This window comes from Mercenaria mercenaria, chromosome 18, assembly GCF_021730395.1.
Source record: "Mercenaria mercenaria strain notata chromosome 18, MADL_Memer_1, whole genome shotgun sequence".
Classification (NCBI taxonomy): domain Eukaryota; kingdom Metazoa; phylum Mollusca; class Bivalvia; order Venerida; family Veneridae; genus Mercenaria; species Mercenaria mercenaria.
The window spans coordinates 25,622,071-25,640,336 of record NC_069378.1 but is presented as its reverse complement, the minus strand read 5'-3'; the positions used below and the strand labels follow the sequence as shown (position 1 = coordinate 25,640,336).

General features: G+C 34.8%; 1 protein-coding gene across 1 annotated transcript; it reads right to left on the bottom strand.

Moving 5' to 3' along the window:
* Positions 1 to 842: 842 nt before the first annotated feature.
* LOC123538824 (uncharacterized) lies at positions 843 to 5,806 on the bottom strand. Its single transcript, XM_053530542.1, has 2 exons — positions 4,739 to 5,806; positions 843 to 3,922 (listed from the first exon to the last, which is right to left on the bottom strand). The coding sequence occupies exons 1-2, from the start codon at positions 5,763 to 5,765 to the stop codon at positions 3,444 to 3,446; spliced, it is 1,506 nt and encodes a 501-aa protein (XP_053386517.1). The 5' UTR covers positions 5,766 to 5,806; the 3' UTR covers positions 843 to 3,443.
* Positions 5,807 to 18,266: the final 12,460 nt, after the last annotated feature.

Below are 18,266 nucleotides of genomic sequence, written 5' to 3'. Positions count from 1 at the left end.
CTGAAAATGAATATATTCAGAAGCTGCATGCAGTTTTAAAACTTGACTTTTGGTTCTGATTGTGAAATATCATTAGATGCAATATAAAACTAAGTATAACTTTGAAATTAAACGAAAGCTTTTAAAACTTTTCTACTAGGAATCTAACTCTATGTAACTGGTCTTTATGTTCCTTGAATAAATCTCAGACAGAATATACGAAAAATGAATAATGTCAGAAAATGTTGCTTCAGTGGGATTGACCACATATAATGCAAGTAGCTGCTTAATACAAGTGGCCGCTAAAGCATATTCAACTGAAGTGCCATAACTAAATCATTCTATAGTAATTACAAAACTGCTCATGTTTTATACTGAATTATGCAACGAGTGGAATACAATGCGAGGCTTTGTCGAGCCTTTCGCCATTGATGAAACTTTCATCTTACTGAGCTGTTTTCAGTCTTAAGCTTAATTTTGACTTACTGACCTTATTACAATAAAGATCACCTACTTAACATACACAAATCATCCCATGAAAATTGACGATTATAGGCCAAAGTCTTTTTAGTAACCGTATTGAAAGTCATTGTGACTTTTGACCTACTGATCTCAGAACAATAGTGGTCATATATTGGCCAAAGACAATTTACCTATGGAATTTAACGACTTAGACAAAAGCGTTCTATAATTTCTGAGCGGAAACCGTTTTCAGTAGTAAGGTCAATGTGACCTTTGACCTACTGCCAGAAAACAATAGGGATCGCGTACTGACCACATGCAATGATCCTATGAGCTTTGGCTATTGTGAGACCAAGAATTTTCTGCTTATTGCTTGGAAACCAAAGTGTCAATCGACTGTCCAACAGCCCGACAGAGCAAAACAATACACCCCATCTTCTTCAAACGGGTGTAGTAGTGGGGAGGGGGCATGAATAAAAATATGATAATGTTTAAAGCAAATATTACATTAAATGTGTTTTATGCTATACATCTATTATGTTTTATCAATATTTCTTCGAATGAAAACAAACTGTACCTATTTAAAATGGTCTTATAATTGACCAATGTACTTGATTTGTATCAGGACTGCATTAGTCACAAGCGAAAGGAATTACAGTACGGTGTTTCTGGAATGAGAATTAAGGAACGATAAATTATGTAAAAGATTGCTCATTTAAAATTCATTATCACTTTAACTCATCAACATGGTTCATGATTCTCTTGAGTAAAAGCGTGTTTCGTTTGCGCAAATAATGTATGCCCTTCAATGTGATCATAGTAGGCATATGAAAAAATACAAGATATTAACCCATGTAGTACAATTTTGAAGCAGACGTAAAGACTTAATGGCACATTTTGGCCTTCGGAGACATAGGTTTTTATGCATCAAGAAATTGTAAGTTCTATTCCAAAGGCAATTTCAGTTTGGAAATAAATTCGTTTCGCCAGAAGCATGTGAAGATAAATAGGTTTTTGTAGGATTATGAGACAATTAGAAAGAGCTAACATGAATACTAATTAAGAATTCATCATTAAACTTTCCATGTGTTTTGCGTACTAGTACTAGAAATCAGTGTATGGTAAAACTGCTATTAATCATCCTAATGAATAAAGATAAAATTAATTTAACATTGATGCATCCAAAAATGGAATGAAATCCATTTACCTCAAATTATCTAAAAATCACGTTCTAGTGTACAATTAATTCGTACATTTATGTGTAATACTGTCAAAGTCTACATGTTATTTACACAATATGCTTTCACAAATGGTTGCAATAAACATTACATCCAGCGACATAATGAAAATACATACAAAGAATATTTAAAACAAAAGTGCAGTGTATGATAAAATAACTAGAGAAAATAAAACACATAAGAAATACATTTTCATATTACAAACCAAAGAATACAAATAAACAAGCAAGTCTGAGAGGCAGCATTATTCGAAAACAAAGTGTTTCATTAATGCAATGCAGACTCTTTAAGCTATTTTGTGTGCTACATAAGCAAACAATGCATAAACATATATATGTATAGATATATAATAACAGACTGTCGATGGAGGAGTTATCAAAATTTGACCAGCCCCAAAGGACCGAAACTAAAACGCCAAATAAAAAGAATTCTGTTTCATTAAGTGTATCTGTATAATTACAATGTCCGAGTAAAGAGCAAGATTATTCAACATATTCAAAGTTTGCTTATAGATTTACACATGAGACAAACACAATTTATAAACAAAAGACAGCCTAAGATAAAGTAAATGTATTATCTGTGCATGTGAACGTTCGGCACACGATATTTCTATAGTAAGCAATAACTGTACACTACGAAAACATTAGTCAAATTTCGGTCAAATGTATAATGCGATACTGGTCATGCGTGCGGAAAACACAATTCTACTAAACGAAACACATTGTATAAATTGTCACAAAAATGTTCTACTTTATGCAATTGAATGAAGTTTCAACGTGACTGTTATTCTATCAACATAGAAAACTCGCGAAACGTTTCCACATTTCCTTACATTTTCTGATTATATACTAGTAATTGTTCACAGCATAGACTGGATATTTTGCAAGCACACAATGCTAAATAATGATATCTTACAAAATGTCTCTACAGAGAAAAGGGAAAAATAAGCACAAAGAAATACAATTTGGAAAGTCCGTTACACAAAGCAAAGTTTTATTTAATCAGAAAACTTTTCAATTTATATACACAATTGAATGACTTGCCGGCCAAGTCAACAGTCAGAACTATTTTCCCGATTTCCAAACTATTTTATTACATGAGATGAGAAACAACTGTTTAAATTTATTTCTTCAAAAATTGTCTTGATCTCGGCAAAATATGTATTTGAACAATAGACCTGTCTATAGCACAATCTATGGATTGGCAATTTATATGTGGATTTTGTTTTTGTTGGATTTAACGTCACAGCGATACAATTATAGGTCATATCGGACTTCCCAGCTTTTTATGTATGCATTATTCCATCACGGGCAGCCACCTAGGTAGAACGACCGATATTCCACAAGCCAGCACATTAAGAATTCAACGCCCGAGCTAAGCTCGGGGCAAGTGAGTTTAAGTTAGCGACCTGAACCACTCGGCTACGAAGGCCCCATTTATTAGGATACTTGTAATTACATCTTATATTGTAAACTAAACTTATCATCATTATAGTTTTTTTTCTCAGCTCCAGTCTCAATGAAGTTTGGCTATATCAAAACCTAGATTAGATGATTTTGGAACAGTTCAAAGGATAAATGTCATAGATATTATCAGAGTTGTTCCAGCATTGCTGCCATAATAATTTGTTTTAACTTCTCTAGAAAATGTTTGCAGTGGTGACTGCTGTTTATCTTAGACGTTTACTCAAGAAATATTAGATAACGACACTAACAGTATGTGTATGACGGCAGGTTTTGTTGTCTGTAGTTTCTTCACACTTTACTAATCATTGACATCCATCGATTCAGAATCATCAATGTCTACCCTAGAGTCAATTAAAAGAGGGCCGTTTTTCAAAATGTTGAACTGGTACATCTTTATGTCTGAACACCCAAAAGCTCTTAGAATATCACAGATTGGCGTCACAAACACTCTGCCTTGAATGCCACCTTCAACAATGCCGATAGCGACAGAATCGTGATGACCTCCGTCTATCAGCACCAAAGCCCCCGAGTCTCCGGGTTCTGCAAAGGGCTCCACTCCTATTTGGAGAACAACTAACTGATTTTTAAGACTATATCCAAAACTATGTCTATTTCCTTCCATTCTTTCTTTGCGAACAACGGCACCTTGTAAAGCAAAGCTCCCTCTAGTAATACCAGTCGCCATGCCGTATTTGTACACTTCAGTTCTTGGTCTAATGGCCGATGCTTCACAGACAACTCCCGAATCGTAAGTAAGCGGTCTGCTTTTATCAAAACCTGAAGACGAAATTTTTAAGATAATGTAATACAAAAGATCACAAAAGAGATAAATCATCAAAATATGCGACAAATTTCAAAAATATTAGATGCAGATCTAGGGTTTGTAATTATATTTACGGCCGAAACAATCTCATATTGGCTTTGTAGATACTGGGATAGATAAATAAAGTTCTCCGTGAATGTAGAAGAGTGGATCCAGACGTAAGTTATAAAAATAAAAAAAGTAACGACCAAATTATTAATATGATGAAAACAATCTTAAAGTTATACTATGACTAGAGAATATACTTATCATCAACACTGATCAAAATATTTTAACGAACTGACAATTGAAGAAATTTAAGACAAAGGGATTTGAAAAAGAAACACATATTTAAACAATCAACCAAAACAAACAGCAAGAACAAATATTAAGCACAAAGAACATAAATAGGAAAAGCTTAACAACAAAAAAGTCAAAAGGAATTATAGATAAATATCATAATTGAGCATTGCCTTGGAATGGAAACATGAAAAAAACTGTTCACAAAACTGTGTAGTCGATAACTGAATCTAGGGTAAATAAAAAAAACGAAATGTGTTTCCAGCTAGAAAGACCTAGTTTTAATTCTGTAACGTAGTTCAAATTCTACCAGTTGTACTTACGTCTAATATACTTATAAAAATATGAGTTTGCAAATGAATTATGGGTCTTCGTTTGTAAGTAAAATCACCAAAGTCGCTCACAGGAAGAGAGGCAAAGGCTATAACAATGTAATATTATTTTGGAAATTTAAAACGGTAGATATTTGCATGTGAAAAGCAAAAGTGTACCTGCTTGTATGTCATTGAAAGCCATCGGAAAACTGCCATCTTCTGGATGCCTTTCTTGTATGTGAAAAAGGACAGCTTCCATCCCCGATGACGATTCATCACCAGGCTTGTAAACAGCCCTTACAACTCTACCGAACGGTGCGGATTCGTCATTCACTGGCTGAAACACTGGTTTATCCAAACCATCTTTAATACCGCAAAACTTGATAGAGTTCATTTCTTCACTGGAACAAACGACGTGAGCACATGTGATTCCACACATCTTGTACACGGGATGGTTGACGAATCCTCCAAGAGTACCACCAAGTAAATTTTTATTACTATCAAGAATGTTTGCATGGATAGCCAGTCCCATCTTCAGGCGTTCGTGAAAGTCGTTTGGTCCTCCGTTATATGTTTCGAATTTACCTTCAAGAACATCTACTTTAAATCCATCAAGTTCTTGTGGAAATGGGTCCTCATTTATTGGTATATAACCTTTTACAAGAATATAGAGTGCAATGCATGGTTCATCGACAATGCTATGATTGTCAGAATAAAATCCCTTTGACTTCTTGAAACTTGGTAAAATAACATTAATATTACTGTGTTTTTCGAGAAGATCATCAGCATGGTGAGCTATACATTTTCTCAACTCTTCAAGAGTATCACGGTCCCTGGATATATCATGTGTTTCATCTGATAACTCCCTAGTAAGTACAATTTCGCTTTCACTGCTAAATGTGTTTTGAGAAATCAAATGATATTTATAGTCTTTTAGATGAATAATTTTCGACATATCTGCAGTTATCACAACGAAAACAACAGAGATTGTTTCATTTGAATGACAATCCTCTATACAGTAAGATGCCCAGGCATCAACTATATATTCTGCTGTGTCCATTACCTGCTTACAAATCATATCACAAATATTAGAAAATGTTTTGGACCGTCTCCCAAAATTACGGCATGCTGTGTGGAGTTCTCTGTTAGATGGTAGAACATTTTTCTGTACTAAGTCATCCGCAGTTGTAACATCGCCCGACATGATACATTTCGCCCAAAGACCCGCCCCATTATTGGATTGTCCAGAAGCACCTAAAATATATTTACAGACATTCCACAGAATATGCTTGTCAATTGCAAGTAAACATTGATTTTACAATGAGAAAGTCGGAAGGAAGTTCTTTACAAGTTTGATGAAAAAATATATTGTGCTTTTAAAGTTACCGCATGATCCCTCTTAGTGTGACGGACGGACAAACGAGGGGCAAACAGTAAGTCCCCTCCAGTGAAATACCAGCAGGGGACGATTTGACGGGTTTGTAGTTTAATTTCAACCATTGAACAAAGCAATTTAAACAAATTTGTATGCAAAACCAAATGCGTCAAAAGTATCCCCGATTGGCTGCTTTATATTATCACCTTTATAGCCGAGGTAATAATGAAGAAAGTCCATCAACCATAAAATAAGACCATAAAGCGCTCACTTGTGTACAAAGCTTCAAATATGTTTGTATAAAGTAATGGTACAAGTACAGAGTTAGGTTATTTCTATGTTAGCTTTTATCATATACATGTCACAAACATTTTTGAACCTAGGTCAATAATTTGAACTATTACGGTAGGCAGAACAACTCTAATATCAGACGCCAAATATCAAGGCTCTAGCTAGTATTGATTCAGAAAAGAAGATTTTCAAATGTTCTTATATATAAGCCTATAGTAAGTACATGTCACACACAAGGGAGTAGCCATTTTTGACTTTAGGGCAATAATTTGGACAAGTATGGTAGAGAGTCAAACCCTTATATCACATGCCAAATATCAGAGCTCTAGAGAAAAAGATTTTTTAAGTCTGATAGCTGAAAACCTATTTTTAGCAAAAAGACCCATATGTTCAATGAACCGGAACCATTTGAACAACTTTGAAAGACGGTTACCCAGAGATCATTTGTGTAAAGTTTCATCAAAATCAATTCAGTGGTTTTGGAGGAGAAGTTGTTTAAAGAAATTGTTGGTGAGAAGTGACCACGCCCTCTGGCGGCCGTGTTTTATTACGAATCAGAAACTATTTGAACAATATTTGTAAAAGGTCACACAGGCTAACAGTTTTATACAAGAAGATTTTCTGAGTTTCTACTGTAAACATAAAAGAAAAAGTGACCCCTGGCAGCCATGATTTTTGATGAATAGGAATAATTTGAACAATCTTGGTAGAGGGTCACACAAGAACTATTTATGTAAAATTATTTTAAAATTGGGCCAGCAGTTTCACACAAAAAGATTTTTAAAGTTTCCACTATATTCATATAGGGGAAAGTGACCACGCCCCCTGGCGGCCATTTGTTTTGACGAATCTGTATAATTTGAACAATCTTGGTAGAGGTTGACATAAGAATTGGTGGCATTTATATGAAATTATTTTAAAATCGGACCATTGGTTTAGGAGGAGACATTTCTATTTGTATCTCTGGCGGCCTCTATGTGCAACAAAGCGGAACCGTTTGAATAACTTTGGTAGGAACAGTCCAAGGAATATCCACGCCAAGTTTCATCAAAATCAATTCAGTGGTTTTGGAGGAGATGTCTTTTATAAACAATTGTTGAAGACGGACGGACGGACGCACGCACGCACGCACAACGGACGACGGATGTCGAGCACAGCGTGATCACAACAGCTAACCATGAGCACTTTGTGCTCAGGTGAGCAAAAACTATTGAGAAAGATATATAACAGCTATAACACCAGTGACTTAAATGTATTACGTCAAGGGTAAGTTAACGAATACAATTAAAGATTTTACACCTGTTTATGGTATGCAACCTTGCAACAACCCAATAAACATCCTTATTTTACACCTATATATTTTAAACCAATTAGAAGCTTTTCTTTCTATCACGTTACAAAGCAATAGTAATCAGTATTGTACTGTCTGATATAAAAAGCATTTCCATTTTCTTAAGTATATACCGTGTAGTTCATGTAGAATAGAAAGGCGGACATCATTTAGATGCTAGGCGTTGCCGCTTCTTTGGCCCATTTGTATTTTGTTTCCCCATTTGGCATTAAATTATATAGCAACAACCGAAATCTAAAGTCTACAAACTCCATATTTTTTTTCATATTGGACTCGAGTCCCAGAAGTTCATAGTTTTTCATATTCAGTGTGGGGAATCATGTGACTTTGAATGATAGTGTACACGGAAAGATGGCCGACATTTCTCTCGCTTCGGCAGGAAAAACAAGGTATTTTATGTAGAAAACCATCGTTTTAGATATTATTACATAGCCTATCATATGGCCTTTACCTTCCGATTTCCTCCGGTGACCGTAATGTCCTCAATGTATACATACTTCCTGAGAACACTCGGGAAGTTTAAATGCGTCCGTCATTTGTTGAAAGGCAGTTTCCGCGGACCTACGGTATTTATTACAAAAAATACATATTTTAAACACTTACGACAATAAATGGCAGTGCGAAGACACAAACATTTGACTGAGTATACGCTACAGTAAGAACATTTGTTTATATGCATAAAAATCTGTTGTATGAAAAGATTATACTGAAATTGATAAAACTGTGACGAACACGTACATCAAATTCTCTGGCAGCTTACACATACAGAAACAATATCGATCTTAACATTTAAGGAAAGTGTAAAAATCACGTGATAAAAATATTACAGAAAACATTTGAAAATCATTAGAACTTATATTAAAAGTAGTTTCTATTAACGTTAAAATGTGCTGTAAGTAATGAAATTATTTTAAGGCCATTTCACATATACACCGAACCAAAACTGAGTGCGAACCAAAGCAATTTATTTTTCGTTGCGGAATCGGCTAGGGCTTTAACATATATGTGCAAAATCTTAATCTGATTCTCTGAATGAAAATGTGTTAATCAAAACGTGACTGTGCTGAAACAATATCAACATGCAATACACCCCTCATGAAAATAAACTGGTGCCTTTAATACAAGACTAGGATTTCAATTCGTGCATGTTTTTTTTTGTGTTTCTGTTTCGTTTTACGTTTCGGTTCAGTTTCGACGTATATGTGAAATGGCCCATGCATTGACCGTAATGCATTCTGTTTTTTTTTTCAGTTTCGGTTTGGTGTATATGTATAATGGCCCTTACTATTCAAGCTTTTAAGAAATACAGTTCTGTTTGTTACTGATGTAGTATACGAAAATAACTCTGTTGACATAAGACGAATGTCTTTCTTTTTCTTGCAAGCATCAACTAAACTTTTGTGAAGACATTTCCGTTTATTTGTTTATGCCGTTCGAAAGGGTTAAGCATAGGTGTTACAAGCCCAGTAACGGAAATAAATTCCGAACTTTCACTTCGTAAAAAATAATTTGAAGAACCCAACACATTGAAATTTTCAACATATCCCTTGTTGGCATCCTTCAGTTGATGTCGACTATGGTATTGTGCCCTGGGTCGAAGCGAATGAGTATCTTCTGTCATGACTGTAGAGGCCTATACGAGATGCGCAGACCCTGTTACATCCCTGGCATGACTGTAGAGGCCTATACGAGATGCGCAGACCCTGTTACATCCCAGGCATAACTGTAGAGGCCTATACGAGATGCGCAGACCCTTTTACATCCCTGGCATACATGCGCTGATGCTCCGTGTTGCTGTTGTCTGAATACGTCCCTTGACCGCCTGACTTTGCGTCTGACCCTCTTTGTATCATTCGCGTCTCGGATGGCTTCCTCTTCTGCCTTCAATCACTTGGTCACGCCCTGTTTCCAGAACGATATATTGCCTGCTAATGACTCCCTGGACTCTGTGTCTATGTCACATGCCTTTAGGTCTCTCTTGCAGACGTCCTTGAACCGAAGATGCGGAGCCCTCTGCTCCTTGCTTCTGTGGCAAGTTCTCCATACAGCAGGTCCTTTAGTATGCGTCCTTCATCCATTCTGATGGTGAGTCCAAAAATACTGCATGCTTCTGAGAACCAGTAGCCTTTGTAGCCCTTCGTGTTGGTGTGAAGCTACTGCAGCGTCGTCTGCATAGAGCATATTTCTAATGAGGACCTTTCCGATCTTTGTCTTGGCTTTGAAACTGGACAGATTTGAATAGACGACCGTCAGATCTATAATGGAGGTAGACACAGTTTGTGGATGTAGCAAAAGCATGTTTGAGGAGAAGGGCAAAGAAGATTCCAAAGAGTGTCAGGGCTAGTAGACAGCCTTGTTTGATTCCAATCTTTACTCCGAATTCGGCTGATATGTCTTCGTCAAACTGAACAGTACACATCATTCCGTCACTTTGCTGAGTAACTTGGGAGGACACCTATCTTCGGAAGTGTTTTGAAGACACGATCTCTAGTCACAAGGTCGAACGCCTTTGTTAAGTCAATTAATGCGATGTACTAGGGTTGGTTCTGTTCTCGCCATTTCTCTTGGAGTTGGCGTAGGGAGAAAATCATGTCTACAGTAGACCTCAGGGTAGACCTCAGGGCATGAAAACTACATTGAGACTCTGGATATATTCTCTCGGCAAGTTGTGGTAGTCGGGTTAGGGAAATGCGAGCGAACAGTTTTCCAACAATGCAGAGCAGCAAGATTACGATATTAGCATCTCTCATGTCTTGGAGAATTCCCAACATATGCAAGCATTATAAATCCAATCATATCCTGTGCTGATAGGGAAGCTATTCTTGAGATCGAATATTCTCTATAATTATTAAATTTTAGTACTTTTTCTCTTAACAATGTTCATAATTAGTTTCCTTGAAACTTTACACAGATAATCCGAAAAGATACACCTGTTGGTCAAAGTTTTAAGCGATTGTTTATAAACAAAGATTTTTGCGTAAAACTGGGTTTTGTTTGATTTTTCAGACTGAAGAAATTGTTAGGGAATTTCTAAAAACATAACGATCGTTTATAGACCTTAAGTTGTAAATGTAAGCAATACCCATTCCCTAACAAACCTGTTGAGATGATTTATGACATGAAATTTGCCGCCTTAGGACTTGTGTCAGGAGGCCTTTAGTGCCAATATGTTGTTGTAAGGTTAAGTATTCAGATATACTCGTATATTTTAGTTTTTTTATATTGATGAACAAGATATACTTATTTCTCATATAAACCTATGTATTATTTGCGGATTTCAACAGCACATGCTTTCACGGTCAGTCGCTATTACATTCACCTTAACGCGTTACTTAAATCGTTGAAGGTATTTATCTTTTCTATTATATTAAGAAATGAAAGTGTATAAATCTAGACATTTTTTGTATTTTTTTTTGCATCCCTAATCACGTAAATTGATTTCAGTATGTAACTAAAGGAATAAAATAGCTTGCCCATCATCAATTTCTGACTAAGGCCTGCAGCAAAAGGTGACTCCTGTAATCAAAACGATTTTTGGAATATATACGATATTCCTTGCTTGAGGGAAACGTGCCAGCGTTATTTTTCACCTTAATTGTTAACACAAAAACCATATATCCATAGCAAATTCAGTCCTGAGACATTTGTAGCAAAAACTAAAAACAAGAAGTTGGGAACAAAACTGTCAAGAAATTCAAGTGAAATATTTTATTGCTTGATGTTTTAAAAGAAAAGCATCTTTTATTTGCCATATGTTGGATGGTATCAATATAAATGTGAAAAATAATGATATAAATAATATACGTTTGCACATTTTCTGCTTTTGAAAAAAAAATGTGTTTCTTTATCGGCCGAGGACAGTAAATCAAAAAAAGGAGAGACACAGAGATACTACTATGTACAAAGGGGATTAATTCTTAAGTGGTATGCATCATAACAGTTTGGTTTAGAGACATAAGCGGGCATCGTTGCTCTTCTATTTTACAAAATTTCCCACAAATGTTTAAGCTTGTTGTTGATGTACGTTTAAGCTGCCATTGAATGTATTTCAATATTTTCTTTTACACAACATTTTTTTTATGCACATGTTCAATTGTTCTAACTGTTTTGCATGTTTATTAATATTTCCATATTACAGCACTGCCATATAAGGGCGTAAAAGCATTTAAAAATACTTTTTTTTTTTCAAAAATTTTCGGTTCGCTAAAAGCGTCTTTAAAAAATGACGAGTGCTTTCAAACGTCCCGAGTGTTCTAAGAAAATACCAAAACATAGCACACATTACGGGTATCCAGAGAAATCGGAAGGTAAAGGGCAATGATATGTAACAATATCTAACACAATGTTTATCAACAAAAAATACCTTGATTTCCCTGCTGAAGTGAGAGAAAGTATCGGCCATTTTTCCGTGCACGTCGTCGTTTTAAGTCAGGTGTTTTCCCACACGTGATATTGGACGGGACAACTCTTCCTATTCCTTACGAAGAGTCTTTTTTAACTTACTTCCATAGCGGCAGCAGTAAAATGCTAACAAGAGGGCCATTGACCCTAAAGCGCTCACCTGTGTAAAAGGCTTCAAGTGTGTTTGTATAACATAATCGTACATTTAATATAAATATCAAGGCTCTAGCTATTGTTGATTTAGAGAAGAAGATATTCAAAGCTTTTATATATATATATTAGCATATATTACATGTAGTTTTGAGGGGTTTGGAATGCAGGCAAAATTTTAATAGTGGCCTGTGTCTATATAGAACATATAGTAAATATAACTGTGGTCTTAAGCCAGATCTTTTATTTACATTATGGCGGACGCCATTCTTTACCGATTCGGATGCTTTCTTACATATGTTTGAAAATAAATGTGTCAAAAACATTGTCTATATTTTTACAAATTGAAATCACGTTGGTATAAATATATCAATATTTCCACGAAGCCTTTTATCGGTGATTTAAATCTGCAGGCCAATAATTAATTCACTAGCACAACGGTAGACACACGACAATTCCGCAACATTTGCGCGATAGATTGTCGTATGTCGTTGCTCGTTGTCGTGTGTTGCGTTGAATGTCGTGTGTCGTGGTTAAGCAAATTAAGTCGACAGTCGACAATTCCACGACATTTGCGCGATATAATGTCGAGTGTCGTTGTATATTTTCGTGTGTCGCGTTGAATGCCGTGTGTCGCGTTCTTAGGGCGACACACGACAACCAACGCGACACACGGCACGACACACGACATTCAACGCGAGACACGACACGACACTCGACAATGAACAACGACACTTACTGCAAGATTTTTTTGTTTTGTCTAAACCTAGAGCGACAATGCGACATTCAAATGTTGAATTGTCGTGTATCGTTGTACATTGTCTTTCGTCGCGTTGCAATGTCGTGCGTCGTGTGTCGTGTGCCGCGTGCCGCATTGATTCTCGTGTGTCGCCCTAACAGTTCAATGTGGCACTAACCGGATTTCGTGTGAAAGTCACCAAAAAAGCCGATAATAAATTTGGTCAGGCAATTCGACTGTGAGACTGTTTGGCAGTTTTTGATGTACTCGGTTATTTGCGGTCGGTGTCAAACAGGTAATCCCTTATTCGCCAATGTACCGTTATATTATCTTTTTTGATCAGGCTATGGATTAAACAAATATCAAAAAGACGGTTTACATTGTTTGCAAAGATAAATGAGAACGGTTATTAGCAAAAATTAATTAATTAACCAAACTACACCTAATGATAATTCAATCTGGTGGATTAATTAGAACAAATTTAAAACGGTATTCTTAACTACACATTGCTATTACCGTGATGACAACGGAATAATCATTTTGCCAAAAAATATCTACGATCAGACAGAAGCTCGCAGTTATAAAAATTAATTATTGAAATAAAGGTTTTAGATAGTTTTGTGTAAAATTAAATATCAACTGTTCCGTTTGGAACATCGATATATCTTTTTCTAAACCCCAAAGTATCTCCAAAGTCGAAATCACGAAACTGCGATGATGAAAGTCGAAAACACAATGGTGAAATTCAAAATCACGATGGTTAAAACTCAAAACTACGGTGGTGTAAATCAAAATCACGAAACCACGACGATGAAAACGCGATATCATTTCGCGTTTTCACCATTGTGGTTTTATCTTCGTGTTCAAACTTTCGACTTCCTCCTTTCATCATCGTAGTTTCTACTTTCACCACCGTGCTTTCGACATTCAACTTTTTTCATCGAAAGTCGAAATTACGATGATGAAACTCAAATGTCGAATGTTCGTTGGGGAAAGATGAAACCATGATGATAAAAAACACAAAACCACCACTTGTGGTGAACATACGAAATGATACCGCGTTTTCATCATCGTAGTTTCGTGATTTCAACTTTCACTACCGTAGTTTAATGTTTTCGCCATCGAGATTTCGACTTTTATCATCGTGGTTTCGACTTTCATCATCGTATTTAGTGATTTCGACTTTCGAGGTATGGGGTTCTGGAATACAAATCTCGATGGTCCAACTGGAACATTGTAAAACGGAACCCCGTAGCTTTTGGAATAAAATGAATTTCAATCATAAAGCAGGCTCAAGTTTAAATGCTATTTTAGAATAATATATTTTGAAAATCTGAATTTTGATATTTAGGGGAAGCTTGTGATGGAAATTTGGCAAGTTAAGAAGTTATGAAGTTGAATTTGCATAAATTCTGAAACAGTTAGAAATTTAAGACAAAATCACGGCTAACGACTTGAAAATAAATGTGCAACCACAGTTACCTACAAAATGCCGAGTTTCGACCTGGTATTAGGTTTATAGCCTGTTCAGAAACTGAAAATGAATATCGACCCAACCCGACAATCGTACTTAAAAAAAAACAACAACTGAATTTCAATGTAGTACTGATACTGGGATCTGCTCAAGATCATAATTCAAAATATAAAATCGTGCCAGATTCGAATATCGAAATTCAAGTTTATAAAAAGCTAAATATACTACTCCTGGTATTATATTCAAGCCTGTACCAATTTAAAGTCATTCAAATTGAAAGCTGGGATTTAATGTGAAAGTAACTTATGGAACAAATGAATCTCGATTATGCATTTAATTTAATTTCGAGCAGGCTCCACATTTATAAAATATCTAGCTCCGCATGTCAAACCAGCTCGAACATTAAGACTCAAATTTTCAGTTTGAATTTCGAGCACGTATGGAATTTAGATAGAAATTTATATACCTTGAAATATTTGAATTCCAATCTTCTAGCTGGCTCCATTTTCAATTCTAGCTAGAATTTCAGTGTTTTCTTTTGATTTCAAGTTCGATCACCGTGTTTGCACGAAATACAATGTCAGACTTTCACGAAATATGCCGCTTCAAAAATCGATGTTTTGTAACTTGTTATATCTTTTTTCATTCAGACTAAAATTTATTTCAAATTCGAATTCATTTCCATAGATTTTAGACACTACGTTTAAAGCTGACTCAGATTTAACTCTGAAAACTTTAGTTTCGAGTCTCTAACCAGGTCTAAAGTCGAAGCGAGCTCGAAAGTCTTCTTTCTGAAAATTTGAATTTCGATTAAGCTGTTGAAAACTGGCTATTGACTGTAAACAAAATCAGATTATTGAGCGTCCACTAGTTGCTTAATCCGTGCATTTGTGCAGTTTAGGGGTGAGAAAAAAATCAGTCTTTACCGCTAGAGAACTTTATTAGATCCCCTAAGAATTGACGGAAATGTAAGAAAATGTTCAAGTCTTATCGATAACGAAACAAATAACTATACTCATCTGCAAAATGCTTAAAACAGACCATTTTCTTCTTCAGATAGACAATTGAAGTCAATATGAAACTATAGCTAAATGAATATAGATTTCTAAGTCGTTTGCAATGGTCTTAAAGGGCAAACAATAAAGTACTTATTATACTTTGTCAAACAGAAGTAATTTCAGCAAATTATCTGCTTATTACTACATATCTAATTGACCAGTCGCCAAACGTCCGATCGCTCCGCCTCTTAGATCACGTGGTCTGGAAATGCGAAACCTTCGACAAACAAGCTTCAAATTGACGAATACGAAGATGATTATATGGTTTCCCTTAAGAAGTTGGTTAATATTTCTTTCCTTGCAAAATATCATTGTAACTAATAAATTTGCTTATTAGTCGTGGAATGTTTTCTCGACTGAAATAACACTAATAACGTTAAAGAAGCAGCGGGTATTCGACTTTTAAAGTTGGTGATTCGAAAGTAAAATGTTTGTCAAATGGCACCGCGTTGAGTTTAGAGTTGTAGTTTTCTTCACTCTCAAAGTCTACCATGTATATTGTATTTTCGTATGTTTCTCAAATTCTATATTTCATTTCAACTATATTTCAAGGTCTACAGTTGTTAATAAGAACGTTTTCAAATGTGACCCACTCAAAAATGAATACTATAAAAGCGTTGCATATTTAAAGCAATAGGAACTTCGTATTGAACAAATTTTGTTCGAATTAATATATTTTTCCACTTTATTTACAATTTTTAATTCTTCTCAATTCTTGATATTATTTAATTCTTCATTTTAATTTACTTAATGATTTATGTCGGTCAAAAGCTATACATAGCTTATGTGTATAATGTTATTTTATCTACCGACAATAAATAAATATTGACTTGACTTGATTTGACTTACTTATGGTAATTCATTCGGTATACAAATGGCCTATTAAACTGAAATTTACGACTTGCAACTTAAATCCGGCATAAATACTTATTTTTAATGAACTTGCTAAGTATTATTTATAGGGTGTATGTATGGGCACCCGAAGAGTCACTGGTATTTCAGCGGGATTCACACGGGTCCTGTGCCCTGTTTGGGGATTATGTGCGATTTCATTATTAAGCCAATTCATTTTAAATTCTTCAACATTTCAAACCTTCATCTATATATGAAAATTTGAGTGGTATTTATCATATCAATAAAAGCTATCAAATAAACCTGATTATTTCCTGTATAGGTACAGCAGTACTTTAAGATTTTTCGAGAAAAAATAAACACTAAACTGACGAAAAAAAAAAGAAGCTTGTCGGCCAAATTAATTCCTTTTGTTTGGCTATATAACGCTACTGATTGATCAATACTTTTTCATTCACAAAATCAGCACCTTACTTTATTTGAAATGCAACAATTATGTTTTTCAGTTATGTTTAATTATTTCATGTATTTTGTAAATCTATTAATGGATCGCGATAATTTTATTTTAACGGTACTTGGTAACATCCAAAAAAACAGGTAAAGTAGGTGTATTATCCGATAAGTGGTGTTAATTTGTATATTGTAGTATTCTTAACTCTAAATACGAAGCGTTTTTTCCCAATATTTTTGTAGTCTAGTGGATACAGTGTCGGATCACTATTCTTTTTATGTTTGTATGGTATAGGTTCGATCCCGTCTTTTTAAAATGATTTTTACTTCTCCTATTTTTGCAGGTCTTTTTTATATCATCTTTTCTATTTTTTCTTTTATTCTTTTTTATTTATTTGTTCATTTAATTTATTGTTCATGTCATGAAATACATATATACAAATGTTCATTAAAAGTACTCAGTATAAGTGCATAAAAAACATGATACAAACATAATTACCTGTATTCCTTCTCAAGGTTAAAACACACTTAAAAAAAGAGTAGCTCGTCCTGTATTCGAATTAGCACCGTAAACTTAAAAATCATACGTGTTAACCAATAAACCACGCCGCTATTTACATCGGTTTTGCGATATAAGATATTTGTCATAATGTGTCAACCTGATTCCCTATTTCATTGTAATGGGTTGATCCGGTATTAGTAAAAATAATGCCACAGTTATCGCGTTTTGTTAATACAAACTAACTTATTTTTGTCTTGGCCAAAATTTAATGAAATAGCGGTTACTTCGAGTATAAAGTTGATTTTACATTATATGGTATAAATACATTGAATATGTTGCTTTTAATAACGTTTAATTTAAGGTCTCGGGTTTATTCATCTTAAACCGACATAGATGCTTATTATTGTTAAAAAGCCAAAGTTTGCATGTCCCCCGAAGATTCCTTTTGGTTAAGGGAAAGAAATATATTGCATAACTCTAACTTCACTTCAATCGTTTAGCAGAAAAATACAGAGTTTTGACTAGATTTTAAAGACAGATGCTTACTCATCCTCTAACCTCGACAATCAGCTTGTCGGAGGAAATTTGCGGCAATAAATTGTACACACGTGTGTGTTAAAAATCGATATCTGATTAATAAGTTTGATTGACAAGCGGCGACTGGTCAGTTGTAGATAGATAGACATAAAGTAGACGCAAAAAGACCATTTTTCTTTAAATTCATTTTGAAAATAAAATATTCGTAAGAAAGACAATATATTTAAAATTATTACATCGTTTGCAAAGCTAAAATATCTGATACTTTTAGATAAAGTACAGGACTCCTTCTTTGCGCTATATAAAATATTTTTACTCGTGCAAAAATTCGATCTATCTAATGTTCGAATTTACGCCTTATTTACCTTAACTTATTATAGAACCGTTTGTTGAATGTTGACATATGCTTGTTTGAATGTCTTTCACTTTGAGACGCGTGGAACCGTGTCCATCATATGACGCCTTTGATAAATTACAGACTCCGGTATAAACCAGATTTAAGCGATTTGAATGATTAGTATATTT